Below are 18769 nucleotides of genomic sequence, written 5' to 3'. Positions count from 1 at the left end.
ATCAAAGAAGAATAAGAAGTTCATTGAAAAACAGAGGAAATATAATGAGAAAGTTATTTACAAATTTCATTGAGATGGATCATCGACTACCACAACAACACGAAAGTGAAAGAACTCTCACAACAACCTTATCTTTTGAAACAACTCTTAACACAGAGGGGAATTTAAAAGTTTAAGATTTTTTTATTAAGTGCACTGAAAGAGCAAATTCATATGGATTTTGAAGGGTATAAGGACGTGGAGATTTATGAAGAGGGTTTTGAATTTGTGTTTGTGTCTATTTACACTGTGCAATGGGTAAAAATAGAAACAAACTCATCAAACTATTTGGGGTGGGTTGAGAGAGAGAAGAAACGCATTGCATCAGAATTACTCGCAAATTCTCATCTTGTCCATTGAATAAACAAATCAAAACCATTATTATTTTGTTAGGTTTGGAATTTAAGTTTTCTTGGAGTGAATTGGCGGACATAGAATCAAAACTAGAAGATGATTGGAGATGATGAAGAAAAGTTTGTAACCTTTGATGTGAACCCCGTACTTCATTGTTTGTCGTGTTTGAAGCCATTTGTCAACTATAGTTTTTGGTTTCTAATAGGGAAAAGGTTTCCATTAATATAAGAGAAAAAGATTTTCAAAAAAATGGCTTGTTTTCATTAAGAAAGAAAGGGATGCACACCACTTGTGTGGCCTCTTACCTCCTGTTGTCGACACTAAGTAACTTCAGGTTTGTTTCTCAACACATAGTGGTTGTTTTATCTAGTCAGGAACATAGGGTGTAATTGTATACATGTATTGAGAGAGTATAAATTTCACTGAGATGGATCTACATCATAGAGAGGCAATAACTCTAAAAAGCTGAAAATAACACCAATGCCACATTATGTGTTGATTTTGCTTCAACTTTTTTATTTTGCTTTTGATTTCTACTATAATCTAATAAATCAAATACATTTTTGAATTACGGGTTTCAAATACAATTTTTTGAGTTTGAGTTTTTGAAGAAGATGATGAAATATTAAAATGTAGAAAAATTCTTTTAGTGATCAATTTTTTCTTCGCTAAATTGGTCACAAAAGTTGAATGTTACGTGTCACTTGCCACATCAGCGAAAAACTAACACTGTTGCTGACATTTAGACAAAAAGGGCTAATATGATTTAGTTTGTAGAGTTAAGGGATTAAAATGGTCTTTTTTAAAGCTAAAGGACCGAACTGGACCCCGAGTCAAAGATGTGGGAAGAAAATGAGTATTTAGCCGATGTTCAATGAGGACATGGTTTGGATATTAAAAAACTAAAATTCTTTATCAAGTAATGAGGACTCTCAAATCTAGGTAAGAAGATATTTGAGAACATGTGTTCTTTATAGCACGTGTCTCTCAAGAAAGTATTTTAGGGATTTAAACTGAGCTATAAAAGTTTAATAAGTGTATCATATATAGGTACACATTATTCTAATTTTGAATATCTCACACTTTTGATTGTTACTTAATTGGACATCTGAGTGTTTGCATGTATCCCTATCGTCGGACAGGAACACCAAAACACAAAACCACATACTACAATTTGCCCTCGTATCTAGGTCACCGTCTCATTCGTAAACCTTGTCGATCCTCTTAAGATTATTTGGTATTGTCTATAGGAAATGACATACGATGTTTCCATTATATCTTTGATTTTGATGGCAAGTTCTAATGAAACCTCAATTAGGGATCCTTAGTATAGAAGAAGCGAAAGAGGTTCTTTAAACAATCCCTTGAGTTGAACGAACCATGATTGCGACCAAGAGGAGTACACTAAAGAAATGGATATAAAGAGAATGAAAGAGGCATGTCGCCGTTCCTGGCTTCCACTTTTTGATAAAGTTTTCAATTGTTGGGATGATATCCATGACGTAGCCTACATTGCAAAACAATTCTATATCTCTTGGGAGGACTTACCCATAAATTTTTCGGCTAGATACAGAAAAAAAATCTTACACAATCACTCTTCATTTTCAAAGGGCCTTCCTCATTTAAAATAAGCAATATGTGGTCCCCTCAAGGGAGGGCGTGATGAGGACAAGGTTGAAGCGTACCAAAATACCATGTACTGGATCTTATAAAGGCAATGGTATTTGGTTTTGATGTTCATCGTGTGTTGGTGGACTCGAGGAGCTCTAGGGTAATCATTAGAGTAAAATTCCTAATTATCGAGTGCAAGCTCGTTTACAATTGCATAGTAGGGAGACTGATGTTAACATGGTTATACGTGGCATCACCAACAATCCACATGAAAATAAAATTTCATACCAACTCCAATAGGTTTTTCATACTCAAAATAGATTGGGAGGCATCATGCACGTGTAATATAGATTTGTTGGCAAAATATAAATCATCTAGGGAAATCACAAACTTCAAGTTGAACACAAATAACTAGTGGATTTAGATGCTATGTTAGAAAAGTAACAACTCAAGGAGGAAGACGAGGATGGCAAAACCCTATATTTGGAAGCAAGGAGGAAAATGGAGCGACATGAACCCTAATAGGGAGTTTATCGAAGTCGTTATCACAGACGGTCCTAAAAAGATCATCTGAATTAGGTTCAACTTACCAAAATTCGTACAGTACCAACTTATCAAATATATACAAGAGAATAATGATTTATTTGTATGGTCCCAAAATAAATTTAGATATAAGTTTTATACTGGAATAACCTGTCCTAAATCACTTTTCCATTATAGACTTCGTACTTTGAGGACTTTTTACTAGGATATCTTTGGAAAAGGCTCAAAGGGCTCGATCCACCAACTCTTAAACTCTTAAATAAAATGACAGGAATATAGATAACAAATGCGCGATATCACATGGAAAACATGGGATTAATCCAATCCATTAGCTATTGTGGGAGGACGTGTCAAGCCACATGCTAAGCGAGTCAAACGGAATTCCCTCAATGGATAAATGAAGTATTCGTTGTATTAACCCCATTTCCAACCTAATAAGATGATTCACCCTAATCACTCCCCTAGTGAGTCAAACTTAGGAGATGTGTAGTCGGTTTTGTAAGTGTAAGAACTGGTTTTCTTATTGGTTCCTCTATCATGGGTTCCATTTATAAATACTCACTCAGAAAGTTGAATAGATTCAATCAATATTTACATATCATAACATAAAACCCTCGTGTGCTCCAAAACACAAGAATTATCCTCATTATTGTACTCATTGCAAGTATTCTTGGATTAACCCCATTTCCAAAATAATAGGATTACTTACGCTAATCACTCCTCTAGTGAGTCAAACTTAGAAGATATGTAGCTAGTTTGGTAGGCATAAGAACTCGTCTTCTCACTACTTTCTCTATCAGAGGTTTCATTTATAAATACTCACTTTGAAAGTTGATTAGATTCATTCACTCTTTACATATCATAATATAAAACTCAACTGTGCTCTAGAACATAAGATGGGTTCTCATTATTATACTCATTTTAAGTACAATTGTCGTTCACTGTGGGGCCTACTAAAACTATCATGGATCACACTCTTATTTAAATCATAATAAAGAAATGATTTAATTTAATTTTTCCCAAAAATTAAATACCAACTGTGAAAATTGAAACGCCATTTGTCCAACTTCTTAGAAGGAAACTGAAGTCCCACCCTCACGACTATATATATGCACCTTCCTCATTTCTTCTTCTTTTTTTCTACTTCTTTTCTTTAGAATCCTAAGCATTTCCTTCTTTTTCAACCTCTGATTTCAACCTTTTTCAAGCTTCAGAACATTGGCTTCCACTCCCACTCCAACGAAACAAGTTTCCATCCCATTTACTGCTAATGTTACTGCACCTACAAACCCATATGATTACACCTACGTCCCTGAAGCAACTTTGGATAAAGAAAAAGCTCTTATCTAGGCTTCCCAGGTATTTATCCTCTTCTCAAACTCAGGTAGAACTCATGCGTTCTTGGGTCTGTTTCCCAGATCTTCTGAAAAACCTATTAAACTAAGGAAAATCCCCCTTGTTATCATCGTTGCAAGCCTCGTGCATTCATAGACAAATATTATGAGTTAGATTTTTTAAGTTCACTCCAACGCATTTTTCGTTCTACTCCCACTACTAAAAATGATGCTTATATTGAATGCACGCACTCCCCTTGTTTTTTTATTGCTAATAAATTTATTAATTGATTTATTCGCATTTTGATAAATTTATTAATCTTGAATATTACCCTAAATCAATATGTCATATTATTTTCTCTAAAGATCAAACTATTTATCAAAATCTTTTTTCTCGATAAATCTGGTGAAAAAGGATTAATATCATTTTCTTCCCCGAGTATTAATTAAGATACAAGCCATATAGCTTGCTTTTTGAATACTCGTCATCCGTTTCAAAACATAATAACACAATAGAATTCCACTTGGTCCTTCACAGATGAAAAAGGAGTTAACAGAATTCGATAATCATAATTGGTCTTTGTGGAATAATACATTTTATACTATTTCGATATAGTCATGCACTTGCGACGTATCAGAATTTTGGCGCCGTTGTCGGGGACCAAGATTCTGATATTGTTATTTTGTTGCTTCACCCTCTAGACTAAGATTATTTTTCTATTTTTAATTTTATTTGTTTTCTCGTTCTCACTTGTTTGTGAAGAACTCGCAGTTTAGGGAACCTCGCTGAATTGATAAACGAAATTGAGCGTTATTTCCACGAAAGACGTCAATTACAACAAATACAAGTAGCGATGGCCGAAAAAAATGATAATTTCCAGTTGAAAGAGTACTTTGTACCCTAAAATGAAGAATATCATTCGAGTATTGTTTGTCTTTCCATAGCGACTGACAAATTCGAGTTAAAGCCCTCGCTGATGTCCATTGTACATCAAAATTAGTTTTCTAGTTCGCAGATAGAGAACCCAAATTTACATACGTTGTGTTTTTTTAATTCTACGATACTCTGAAATGTAATGGAGTTAACCCAATCGCTATTTGACTTAGACTTTTTTATTTTTGTTAGGGACAAAGTTAGAATATGGTTGTAATCCCTTCTATCCAACTCCATAACTACATGGAATGAGATCAAAATAGTATTCCTAATTGGTACTTTTTGCCGAGTAAAATGACACAGTTAAGGAAACAAATTACCTTCTTTAGGAAGGATGATCGAGAATTGCTATTCGAAGCATTGGAGCGATTCAAGGAAATGATGAGAAAATGTCTGCACCATGGTTAGAAAAATGGCTCATAGTTCATACTTTTTACAATGGTATTCTTTACACGACGAGAATGACCCTAGATGTTGCCACAGGAGAGACCTTTATGTATAAGCCTTATGGTGGAACTTATGCCCTTATTAAGGACATGGCGCTAAACTACTATCAGTTGGGAAGCAAACACGTTATTGTTGAAAAGCTCCACAAGAAGGAGGACTTTACGAAGTTAGTGCTTTTGACCATATGAATGCTAAGGTGAACGTCTTATGCCAAAAGATAGATAATTTGAGCATCACGCCTACAACTATTATGGTCGTTGTAACTCTAAATTGTGAAATTTGCAGAGTAGTTGGCCACATTGGTGTTGCATGTCAAATGGTGGTTGTGACTAAACCCACCACGAAGACAATGAATTATGCCCCACAGAGAAATCCATATTCTAACACTTACAACTCTTGTTGGAGAAATCATCTAAAATTTTCATTCAAAAATAATTCCCCTAAATTTGTAGCCAATCCCATAGTTTCTGCTACCCCGCCTAGTTTCCAAGGACGTATGAGTGAAAACATTTTTGTGAAGTCCATTCAAGAAGTAATGATGAAATCTTTCATCATATGTTAGACCAAATAGAATACCGAATTTAAAAATCAAAATCTGCACTTAAGTGAAGTTCTAAACAAGTTAGCATCCAAAGTGGATTCGATAGCCACATTTAACAAAATGCTAGAGACTCATATCTCTCAAGTGGCGCAACCATAAGCTTCATCCTCTACTCCTGCTGGAACATTTCTTGGATAACCTATGTAAAACCCAAAAGGACATGTGAATGTTGTCATTTTAAGAAGCAAAAAAGAATTATAGGACACTAGTAAGATCAATGAGAGTGAGAAAATCCAACCTTAAAGTGAGTTTGTGGAAGAATAAGAGAAACCTTATGTACCTCCCTCACCATATAAGCCTCTTACCATATTTTCACAGAGAAACGTAAAAGCTAAGATATAAAATCACTTTAGGAAGTTTATTGAGGTTTTCAAAAAGTTGTATATCAACATTCCTTTCACTGAGGCATTATCCCAAATTTCATCTTATGCTAAATTTCTTAAGGAAATTATGTCAAAGAAATGGAAACCGAAAGATACTAAAATTGTAGTGCTAATAAAATAGTGCAATGCTATAGTACAAAATAAGCTGCCTTCAAAATTAAAAGATTATAGGCTCAATGAATTTTGAGAGTGATTTTTGTGATTTAGGGGGTGAGTGTGAGCTTAATGCCTTTGTCAATCTATGAAAACTTAGGCCTTGGTGGGATGAAGTTCACTGAAATATCTTTGCAGTTGGTAGACAGGTCAATCAAGTACATGTGTAAATAAGGATATGAAAACTTGTTTACGAGAATAAAATCAACCAACTATAATTTTCCACTACCACTCACATTTACTATTTTGTTTTTATAATTTCAAATTAAAATAAATTTTATAATTAGCTAAAGCAAAGAACATGAATGAAAAAGAAAAGAACCACATAAATAAATACCTAAGACAAAACATGAATGAAAAATAAAAGAGAAGTGCTAGGAACATTCTCTTTTCAACATCAAACACTTAATTTTTTTTCCGAATAACCAACTATTAAAAAAAAATACACAAATAACCACATCTCCGTGAAAATTCCGCAAATAACCATGTTTCAAAAAATATTATAAAGGAGGCGCCAAATGAGATGACGACACCTCTTAAATTTTTAAGGATGCGCCAAATGAGATGACGACACCTCTTAAATTTCTAAGGAGGCGCCAAATGAGATGACGACACCTCTTAAATACCTAGGAGCCATCTCATTTAGCGTCTCCTTATAAATTTAAGAGGTGTCGCCATCTCATTTTGCGTCTCCTTTATAACATTTTCTAAAACATGATTATTTGCGTAATTTTCACCGAAATGTGGTTATTTGTATTTTTTTTTCAATAGTTGGTTATTCAAATTTTTTTTCTCAAACGCTCATTCTCTTTATATGTTTAAGAACCTAAAATAAATAAATAAATATATAGGGCAAAAAGTTGTATTTCAGAAATTTATGACTATGCTTGCTATTAACAAAAATATCTGAATTTCTCAACCACCAAAAAGAACTGGAGAACCTAGGACACCACAAAACCGTGATTTTTTTATTATGGTATTGAGACAGCGTACGTAGATGAGATGGAGTGTCTCAAGTTCGCCTCTTCCACTCCTTCTCCTCGCTCTGGTTAGCTTCAACTTTTCACTCTTATTCATTTCATCTCTCTATTTTATTCCCAAAAACATTGACTTTCTTGTTCCATTTTCTTTAACATGTCATGGGCATTTTTTCTTTTATTTGTGGGTGCCATGAATTTTGTGTTCCCCGTAGAAAATTGACTTTGCTTTTGTTTTACCAGTAGGGTGTAGGTAGGAAAAAGTTGTTACATAATTTCTTAAATTTTGTTTCTTTCCAATTTCTGGTCTGTCCCTGAATTTAATTCATTGATGTTGTTTTTCTACAATTAGATATTTATGTGTTGTTTTGCTAGTGCAGGGATGTTTGGGAAACAGTTGGGTTCATCTCTTCTGACTATTGATTCTTCTGCACAGTTCTTCTGTTGCAAGGTAACTGCATCTTAACTTTTAGTATTTTCTAGTGGACTTTGTTGTCTCTATGTGTATCTATGCTAGGAATTGGTTGGATTGGATTGATTAGTGAACAAGTCTTTGTGGTCTTGTACTGAATTCTGCTGAACTTTCACTCCCCGTGTAATGGGAGTTGCAACTGTTTGTAGAACTTGTGAAAAATGGTTTTAATTGGGAGATTTTAAAGGCTTCTCCTTTTCTGCAAGCAGTAATAATGTATAGAGTAACTAACAATGATGTAGGCGAAGAGTAGAACAGAACTTGAATTTTGGTTATGCTGTGTTGGCTCGCTAATTGGGAACTAGAGACTTAAGAGAAGTCACTTGATGGCCAATTCAAGTCATCAACATTTGAAGAGTGTAGATCAGTACAAGTTTCCATTTTGGTTAGGCTATTAGAACAGTAGAGGTTATATTTCTGCATCGTCCACTCTTCGGTCTCATTAAGGCCCGAGCGTGAGGGGGCGTGTTGGAATTTCCTCCTTCATTGCGGTCCGTCCCTAATCGTGTAAATTGCGGCAGCCTCCAACGTCTTCATTGTGTTGTGTTTGAAGGGGTGGATTAAATCACAACTTAGATATATGACATGTGTTGTGTTTATAAGTGGGACAATCCCCACCTTACGAGCCATTTTTGTAAGGTTGAGTTAAGCCCAACTCCACATTCTAAGATGGTAATAGAGTCTATCATAGTTCATTTGTTGGACCTCCTGCATCGTCCATGCTCCAGTGTCATTGAGGCCCGAGCGTGAAAGGGTGTGTTGAAATAATGCAACTAGACTTTGTTCAAAGAAAAATAAATATCAGTTTGAAAATGTTATTTATTTATGCCTCATTTCGCACATCATTTATATCACTATGCATACACATTGGAAGGTCCGAGTTGGAAGTTGGAACATTCAACTAAGATTTTAAAAAAAAAACTTGGGTAGGAGGACTATAGGAGGATAATAATATTCATAAAAGTCTGAAAATTGCATGTGATCCTGCAGGCTGATTTTGCTGCTGCATCTTCAAGTATTCAATTATCAAATACCAGATATTCTTGCAGATCTTCGCCAAGTATTACGAAGGTTAAATGGACCTCAAAATCAAATAGGTCTACCAACCATTGGATATTACATTCTACAGCACAGATAGACAATACAATCACAAGCAATGAAGATCGAAGTATGTGGGAAGCATGTAAACAATCTCTTTCCGCGTTTAACTTCAGCGAAGAAGAAAAGGACAAGATACTCGGAAAAGCATTTGGTTTTGTTCATTCTCCTTATTGGGGAGAAGATCGTAAGAAGGAAGTTCCCAAATCTGAGACAGTTAATGCAACATTAGAATATCTAAAGAGTTTAAATCTCTCCGACGATGATCTTTCCAAGTTACTCAAAAAATTTCCCGAAGTTCTCGGATGTAATATAGAGGAAGATTTGAAAGCTAATATCAAGATCCTGAAAGAGCAGTGGAGCATTGAAGGAAAATCTCTCAGGAGCCTTCTCCTTCGAAATCCAAAAGTTTTGGGTTATAATATTGATTGTAAAGGCGACTGTATGGCACAGTGCACCAGATGCTGGGTTCGATTCTAGTCGATCGGATGAAATGCGTCTTTCGGTAATATTAGTTTACTGCAGGATATGATGATATATCACAGCAAATGAACCTTGTACCAGATTGTTTATGCAAATCAAAACAAATAAGTGATTCAGGGGTCTTCAGAGGGAAAACACTTTTCATGCCTTTTATACCAAACATTTCTCAAGTAGTGTATGCAACTTATTGAAAATAAAAAACCATTGTTTGTATGCAACTCTTTATGTCACCACCACAAGGTCCTTCCCTCATTTAGCAGCAAACTTTCTTAATGCCAAAAGCTACTTATTTTAAGCATTGTAGTTATAATCTGTCATGTAAAGTAAGTTATATAAATTCTTAACTTCACATTTCAATGATAAATAAAGAGGGTGGTTTCAAAATAACTATAAATGAAATAGAATTCTAAAAGAGGGAATAACCTAAACAATACGTTTCAATGTCCACAGCAATGGCTAACCATAAGTATACTTAGGTAATCACTTGTCATTTTCACTGAGTCACGGAAAATTTTCAAAGTCCACATCCATAACATATGAATAGCAATGTTTGTTGACAATGATAACCACTTTCTTTATGATACATTACCACACTTTTCCTATATAAATACTCACACTCATAACTTCTAACTTCACACCAAATTTTCTGTCCTTAAACTTGTTTAGTTTTCTCTCTCCAAACCTTAGAAAACAGGTGGTAATTAACCAACCATGGCCTTCACCAAAAACACATTAATCTTGGCACTTCTCTGCTTTATCCTTATACAAGAGGTAAAATAAATTTAGTGACTGAATTTGAAATAAATTTCTTGCTAAAATTTTTCTCGCTATTTTTATGGAATTTTTCAGTTGGAGATCTATACTGGAAATCAACACATGGTTGCTGCTGCTGGACAGATAGGTGTGTGTCATTGAAATATATCCTCACTCTTACTGTTAACAAGTTTATTGATAACTGAATTTGAATGATGCAGATTGTAATGATAAGTGCAATTATAGATGCAGCAAAGCTTCAAGGGAAAAGATATGTTTGAGAGCATGCAGTGATTGTTGTAGAATATGCAACTGTGTTCCACCAGGCACAGCTGGGAATAGAGATTTGTGTCCTTGCTATGCATCCATCACCACACATGATGGAAAGCTCAAGTGTCCATAGATATATAACTCATATAGCTAATTTTATGAATTATATTTCAAGCTAGCTTTCTTATATGCATGATGTAACAATGGTGTGATAAGCTAAGAAAAATAAATAAGGTGTTTTAAGGAGCCAGTAGTGTTGTATCAATTGACAATTAACTCCATTTCTACAAAATTTCCAACAGCAACTAAAATTTATAGTGAATTTAGAAACTCATAAGTACAATCATATACATCATTGAATAAAAAATGAAGTTTTATGAAATAAAAAAAGTGAAAGAAAATTAATTAAGGATGAGATTGAAAACATATGAAAAAACATGAGAAAAAATTAGAGAAAATCAATTAGTAAATTCACTAGTGACTTGGTTTAGGGTCTCTTTGATTAGAGATGAATTTAAGGAGAGAGTTGGAATGAAAGTTATTGCTTTAAGTTTGAGTGATTTGGTTATTTAAAGATGAGAGACTCGTTTGTTTTAACTTTAAAAAATATTTTATTTTTATTTTTAAAAATGAATTTTATAAAAAAAACATCGTAAGCTAATTTTAGCTCCCTTCTTAAAAAACGAGAGATTTAAAAGGGAGAGAGTGTTTGTTTAATTTAAATTTAAGTATCTTAATACTTTTCGTGATCTTAAATATTACCAAGGATAAAAAATATAAATGAATAGTTTTTTCTATTAAGATATCTCTTATTCTCTTTTTCAAAATGTAATGATATAGGCCTAAGCCGCTTAAACTAGATATATTATAGATCACCAACAAAATCCACAATTAAAAGATCAAAAAATTCCAATAATAGGCTCAACACAAACGTCTACTCCTTAGGGTGATCCTTGAAAACTAACATGCCAATTAGTTCGTTCGACACCTAGTAGGGTCGCATTGACACTATTATGAGTTATATGGAGCTAATTTGAGTTAGTTACAACAAGAAAGAGATACTTATCCATTAATGATTCTAGAGATAAAATCAGTTAAAATAGAAATAATAAGGCTATGTTTGGAAGTTTGGAGGGGAAGGGAGGGGGACTTTGAAAAATAGGAAGAATAGGGTGAAAAGGATAAAAAGATTTTGGGTAGGAGAGTTTGAGTTTATTCATAACACCAAAAACCTCATAAAATGGGGGAACTTAAAAATTGTATTGAAGGAGGATTTTGAAAGGCTTACATAAATTTTTCAAATATCTTTAGGTTGTTATAGTATTCTGAAAATTAAAAATTTAGTAATGATAATGACTCTTTTATCATTCTAAACAAAATCATTTTTTCAAAAAATGTCAAATATTTTTCTATATTTTTTTTAAAATTTCATTTTTGGAACCTTCCTCTCCCTCCTCTCCAAACTCTCAAACATAGCCTAAGAAGTATATTAGACTTCAATCACTTTATAAATAGGGGACTGATCCTCTAGGTCAGGGCCGACCCTGGGCCAGGGCAACCAGACCCACAGCCCAGGGCCTCAAAAAATGAAGGGCCTCATAATTTCTTTTGGGCTTTAGAAATTTTAAACTAAAGCATTTATATATACATGGCCTCTTGAAATGGAATAAAGCAGCTTATCTGGCGCAGCGGTGCAACGCTTTTATTTTCAACTTTGAAACTTATGTTCGACCCATGCACGCTGCCACAGCAATATGCAATTTTATTAAATTAATAGATTTAAAATATTTTTGAATTAGAGCGAATTTAGTCTAGGTCTTATAATTATTTTAATTAGTTTTATTTTCTTCACGTAACTCTAACAAAGTTTTAAATCATTTATCACATTGTCTCAAATTATTGAAAGTCTCATAAATTTAAGTGTATATATATATATATATATATATATATATATATATATATATATATATATATATATATATCAAAACTGAGCCTTACTATTTGAGACGGTCTTGCGGTTGAATATTAATAAACATAAAACATTTTTATATTAGTTATACGAATAAATGATTAATTTTGATGTTGTTGTTATTATTTATAATTTAAATAGATGATGTTTTTTCTTAAAAAATTATATATTTGATTAGAGGTCCATTTTTATTATTGGCCCGGGGCCTCTAAAATGTCGGGACCGGCCCTGCTCTAGGTATAATCATAAAATCCATTCACTTACTTATTATATTTATTATATGTGTACATTTCATTTTACTTTGATATTTTAGTGTCTTTTAGGTTCACCCAATCACTTAGAGAGAAAAAATACTAGAAGTAGGCAAGGGGATCAAAGTCAAAACATTATGGAAATAACCAAAAGCCAACACCACCAATATTTGCCACCAATATTTGCGAAAGAGGAATCAACCATCAGAATCACAACTCAAAAAAAGATTTATCTAGGCACAAAAACTCACCATCTCAAAGGTGTGGCGGCGGAGACATAAGTCACATCCCTCAATGTTCTTGATCATTGGTGTTTCTTTTAACATAACGTCATTGTTAGCGTCCATATTTACCGAGTATAAATTAACTGGTTGCTTATCATACCCTTTATATTGGTCAACAATCCCTGATCATACTTAAAATTAAACCTACTAATTAAGGCATCTAATGAAACAACAATCAAAATTGAAAAATTTAATTAAGACTCAACTTAAATATTAAAAACCACACATAAATTGAAGTCTTAATCATAAAATTGGTAGAAACTAAACATAATATTATTTATAACCAAATCAATGTGGGGGCTTCAATAACACCTCAATTCAAGCATCTGTTCTTTTGTGCCTTGGTGAATCTCCTAAGAATTATCATTTTTCCAATTCCTTAACTGTGCATTAAGTCTTTAGCGCAAATTTCCAAAGTTCTTTGTGCATTAAGCCTCTAGCACAAAGTTCCAAAGCTCTTTGTTGTAGCAGATACATGATTCAAAGAGAGAAATAAAGTACATTACGAGTCATGATGAAATCTCAACTTAAGAATATATTAGAATCACAATAATTTTCTTCAAGTAATGTATCACAAAAGAGGAATGATGTTCAAATATAATAGAAAGATATTAGGTTCATAACCCTCACCCAAATCTATTTGTGTATAATCATGTAAGTCTTAATTCCTTCAATGACACTTGTCTTCAATGACACTTGTGGTGAAGGTTTTGAAAATTAATCCACAATCTTAACTATGATTGTTTCTATAAGATGCGACATAATGATGCAAACTTAACCCCGTTTTTTTTGCCAAAATTTTACTCCAGATAACTAATTCCAATAGGAACGATGTTACTTGGGAGAATTCTATAGCTACTTAGATATTGGAGCATTGTTTTTAGAGACCAAAATGCAAATACCGAAACCCTCCATCTTTCTTTGATTTACAACAAACCCTTTAGGCATCATTATTCAAAGGTTAAAGTTCCCTGTGATAATGGAAATGCCTCAATAACAAAAACAAAATCACATCGTAGTGAATATTTTTTAAATTGACTAAGAGAAACTAACAAATCAACAACAATATATTTCGTGGAAGCAAATCTGCTAAACGTTGTTGCTTTAGTTATAGAATGCTAAATTTCATGTATCAGCTCTCACTTACTAATTTCCTTGTGAGCTTGCTTACAAGAAAAAGCTTGAGCATCTTTCAAGTTTATTATAATCTCCAAATTAATGGGTTCTACAATTGCCTCCTCGTGAGCTAATAGTTGTGAGCAAATCACATACAGGACCAGTGGAAACAACCCTGTTGAATGAGGCTGCTTTAATTTCTTTGTATGCATGATTCCTAGTTGGTTTTGAATTGACAATGGTGCTTTCTTAAGAGACTTGAGATGTGAAGAGAGACTTGTTTGGAACTTATTTCAATTTGCAATATGTACTTGTTAAAAAGTACAAGAGTGCATGGTTTCCTAAACTAGTAAGGGAGACCAGAGGCCTTTGTTGTTTATATAGTATCATGGCTCGCTCACGGTGGTAAGAGACCCTGTTTGGTTATGTTTTTGACTATGGATGGATCAAGCTCATGTGAGGTGAGAAATTCAGTATTATGCATGTATATTTGAGGTGTTATGACCTGTCCTCTAAACCCTTATGGTTGAGGTATTTATAGAGGCTTTTAGCCAAAAGTTTAGGAAACCCCATGAGGTGGTAATTATTCCTCCTTGACTTGGGGTGTTGAATGCTTATTTCCTAAGGAGTCGTGGTATGACTCTTCTCATGAAATTAGTGGGTCAATAACGGTATTGACACATCTAGTTAAGGGAAAAATCCCATGCCATGTAAAGACCATACCCCGAGCAACACTTCATGAGATGATCGCAACTTTATGAGTCTATCGGAAAACTAACTGCAAGTGCACAATCTAGTAACATAGTTTTAAAAGATATTGAACCCACAAGGACTGATAATCAAACTAGTACTATCTAATGCTACTATGTAAGCTAAAGCTAATGATTTATCTTGGGTTTAGAAGGAAACATAACATAAATTCAGTTTTAGTTAAAATATTATATGGCTAGACACCAGTATGCAGTATGTCAGATTTCGGGGATTCAATAAGCCAATTGTTTCTATTATGCACACTAGTCCTAGGATTTGGCAAGGTAAATAGGTTCACAACTTGATTATTTATAAGTAATTCAAACTCATTTGGACCTAGGTTTCCCATAACGCCTCTGTTAAAACAGAATTGAATATGCATGGGTCGAAAACCACCCTAAAGGGTTCAGTCCGAGAAGCGGTTGTCGCAATCCAATAGCATTGGCAATCATGGTCGCCAAGCCTCCTATTAAGATATGTGCATGGGCAGTATGTCCAATAAGGTCAATGTTAGCTAACATAAAGGTAGATTTCCTCAGCTAAAGACGTCTCCTTTAATTGGGATAGAGTCCCTCAGTTGGGGGGGGGGGGGGAGGGGGTGAGTCATCACTTATTTTCCAGATGTCCGTTGAGTAGCCAGAATGTTAGTGGGAGATGTCAAACTTCACTTTATTTACCTTAGTGACATCAAATCGACAGTCAATTATGAAAGCTTTAATGCTTAGTGGAAAAGGAATGTGGGTAGCATTCAATGTAACTCATGATAGTTTTCTTAGAGAAAACCAATCTAACCCATTTTCTTACATCGCATGCATCATAACATTGCATAAAATTCAGGTTGCCTTTTAGGCCGTACTACAATCAAGGTAAGTGGTTCCTTTCGAAAACATCTGCTTCACATTTTTTTTTAAAAAAAAAAGGTATTTACCTTGGGTGGCATCTGTAAGCCCATCTCCCACGGAATTTCTTCCCGACACATGCAAATTTCAGGGCATTTCAGTGTTCAATCATCTTCTACCTTTAGATCATGATAGGCAGACGTGCCTATCTGACTCTTCAGGTTTAAGAAGATTGAACAGGGGCAGCTGTCATACCCCAAAATTTGCCCAATCAAATATACGCCCGTTAATCCATCAAGGTTCAAAATTAAGAGTCATGGGGTTTGACATTTCTATTGTCAAATCTGCTCTCTTATAAATCAGGTTGGTTAAAACAAGGGTGTAATTAACAGATGTTTAGGACCCAAACCTTGGGTCCAATCATTATAAGGGTTCTATCATTTTTAGGAGTATTTTGGGTTTTACTAACACTTGTTTCGATTATTATTTTTTATCAGGACTAACTATTAGTATTTAGCATTATTAATTGTTATTATTATTAGTATTAATAGGATTACTATTAGGTTTATTATTATAATTAGGTTTTAGTAATTAATTATATATATTAGTATTATTATTTAGGGTTAATATTTATTAATTAGTGTTATTAAATATTGCAATAAATCTCAATCATCCTTAACCTCACTCAATCAACATTTAATCTGATTGAAATCAATAATTATTTGAAGAAAAAAAACCTAAAGGGACATTATAAAGGCACACGATTTTGACAGCAAAAGGGTTTTTTTTTTGCTGCAAGAAGCTGGATACAAACTCAGAAAAATCGTGAACACAAAGGGAGGAAGAAGATCAGCTTTTAATTCGATTTAGACCAATTCAAACATCCCAATCGAATCCTTGGTGCTTCCTGAAGATAAACCAATTCTCATCATCAACCAAAACGCGGTGAATGTACTCCATGAGCAGATTTTATCGTAAAACATTTTGTTGATTCGAGTTCTTATACAAACGTGTCATAAATCATATCTAAAGGCATAATCGTGTTTATATTATTATTTGCAAGCTGTTGGGATGATTTAATTTAAGTTTTGAAGCAGCTTTAGCATGGTGCCATAGTTAGGGTTTTACAGCTTTAATTTGGGGATAGCAGGTTAAAGGAAAAATTGGCCGAAGAGAAGGCTTCCGCTGGATTCGTGATGTTACACATGTGTGATTTGGATTATTATTTGGTCTCTATTGACAATATTTTGCAGGTTTGAATGTAGGAGCATACAGCCACGCTTTAGAAACTGTAGGCAAATGTCTGGTTATTTTCTAAAAAGGTTCACGAAGAAGAAACAATGCTGGGCGCTTCTTTTTTTTAAATCCGGGGTCCGTTTTATTTTTTATAATATATTTTCGTGGTGGTAGGCTAACAGCGAAGGCTAAATGGCTCATTGGCAGGATATGCTTGTTGTTAGGCAAGGCTAAATGGTTGATATTTGATGTTTTTATTTATCAAATATCAAAGCATTGCTTTCAGGTCCTGTATGCGTGCCTCCATATTTATACAATGCACCCTCAGCATCTAGCCGTTGGATCTCCAGCGAGTAAAATCTCACGCACCTGGATTGAAGGTCCACCAAGTTCACTTCTCAATGCATCACACAGGATTGAAGCCAGGTTTCTGTTATATTTTTATATTATTTATATATCGTTTATATAATTGTTTAATTATAAATATATTGTTATATTTTTATGTTATTTATATATTGTTTATATAATTGTTTAATTATAAATATATTAATATGTATATAATTTATTTTTTTATTAGGGCTAGAATATAAAATTAGGATTAGGGCTATAGGGTTAGGATTTTTTCTCGATTATCTCAATAGGTTATCAATGCATTAGGGTTTGCCCAATCCCACTGGCTACTTGGTCAAAGCATTAGGATTTAATTTTCTCCTCGATCCGACTATACCTATTAGTCGCATTGGCGGGAAATAAATTTAATCTAATTAATTTATTTATTAATATTAATCAAATTAGTCCCTGTTTAATTCTCTTCTCGACCCGATTAAATCTATTAGTCGCATTAGACGAGAGATAAAAATATATAAAAACCTAAAATACATTTAATTTGCTGCCCGCGACGATCGAATCTATCGATCTGAGTAACCAGCAATGCCCCCTTAATCCGTTAGCTATACTGATCAAATCTATTGATCATCGCATCTAACGGTGACATATCAAACCAAGGTTGTACGCCCAAATCTAAAACCTCCAAAACACACTAAACCACGACACTACGAATTTTCATCCTTTCCGACAAGGCAACTCAAAATGCCTTTCAAAACACAAATTCAAAACTACGATAGGCCATTCAAAAAGCCTTCAAACACCTCCATAATCAATTCTAAGGCGTACAACCCTGTGCCCGAACTACGTTGACTATGATTCTCCATAAGGAGATACGTAGGCACTTGGATAACCAAGGCGAGTCCCCTTCCTCAAAATCTCAATTCAGTTCAAATCTCATTTTTTTACCCTTTTCACTGCTTTAACTATTAACCTTAACTTTTAGCCATAAAACTGTTACCTTAGATTCAAAGCCATAGGAAAGGGTTGAGGGTGCCTAACACCTTCCCTCGACCTGATTATAATAATCTTACCCCGATCTCTTAACTGCGTAGGGTTTCCTATTCGCCCTGGTAGAATAGGTGGCGACTCTAAATCTTAATTTTTAGGGCAGGTTGCTACACACACGTCCTCTATGCATAGACACTTTTCCACTCTTTGCAACAATTATTCCATTGGGTGGATACATTGCTTGTGCTATTGGACTTGTATAAAATAAACTGATTTCCCATGAAATTTGCTCTTCCTCATAGGTCATAAACACTGCTATTTTCCCTCATTATCCTTCCTTTCTTTGGAAGCTAATATCTAGAAAGAAAATCAAATATGTTCATGTTCGAGACATTGCATCCACATACTCAAATTTTGATGCGATCAATAGGTTTCTTCAGCGTATTAGGTTTTCTAGTACCGAGCACGAAGAGTGCATGATCTTGGAACCCCAAGGGAAGCCTGTGTAAGTTGATAATAATTTTTATAGAGTAGAGT

General features: G+C 34.1%; 1 protein-coding gene and 1 non-coding gene across 5 annotated transcripts; one reads left to right on the top strand and one right to left on the bottom strand.

The window, feature by feature from the left end:
* Positions 1–5110: 5110 nt before the first annotated feature.
* LOC131645440 (small nucleolar RNA R71) lies at positions 5111–5222 on the bottom strand. The gene has a single exon (XR_009297061.1). It is a non-coding gene; the product is annotated as a small nucleolar RNA R71 (small nucleolar RNA).
* Positions 5223–7300: 2078 nt separating this feature from the next.
* On the top strand, positions 7301–10702 carry LOC131643695 (cypmaclein-like). 4 transcript variants are annotated; one of them, XM_058913990.1, is made up of 4 exons: positions 7301–7447; positions 7757–7827; positions 10279–10330; positions 10404–10702. In XM_058913990.1, the coding sequence occupies exons 1-4, from the start codon at positions 7402–7404 to the stop codon at positions 10583–10585; spliced, it is 351 nt and encodes a 116-aa protein (XP_058769973.1). In that variant the 5' UTR covers positions 7301–7401; the 3' UTR covers positions 10586–10702. The 4 variants fall into 4 exon arrangements, with proteins under 4 accessions (XP_058769973.1, XP_058769971.1, XP_058769972.1 ...); XM_058913988.1 differs by lacking the exons at positions 10279–10330; positions 10404–10702 and adding an exon at positions 8839–9724; XM_058913989.1 differs by lacking the exons at positions 10279–10330; positions 10404–10702 and adding an exon at positions 8839–9724 and having other exon boundaries at positions 7371–7447; positions 7752–7827.
* Positions 10703–18769: the final 8067 nt, after the last annotated feature.

This window comes from Vicia villosa, linkage group LG1, assembly GCF_029867415.1.
Source record: "Vicia villosa cultivar HV-30 ecotype Madison, WI linkage group LG1, Vvil1.0, whole genome shotgun sequence".
In the NCBI taxonomy this organism is placed as follows: domain Eukaryota; kingdom Viridiplantae; phylum Streptophyta; class Magnoliopsida; order Fabales; family Fabaceae; genus Vicia; species Vicia villosa.
The sequence above is the reverse complement of the archived record's forward strand: the minus strand, read 5'-3'. Positions and strand labels throughout refer to the sequence as shown.

Excerpts from the sequence above, each read along its gene's own strand:
- LOC131643695 (XM_058913988.1), top strand. The coding sequence starts at position 7,402 with ATGGAGTGTCTCAAGTTCGCCTCTTCCACTCCTTCTCCTCGCTCTG. Across the intron at positions 7,448-7,756 it reads CACTCCTTCTCCTCGCTCTG|GGATGTTTGGGAAACAGTTG; the intron begins GTTAGCTTCAAC and ends TTGCTAGTGCAG. Across the intron at positions 7,828-8,838 it reads CACAGTTCTTCTGTTGCAAG|GCTGATTTTGCTGCTGCATC; the intron begins GTAACTGCATCT and ends GTGATCCTGCAG.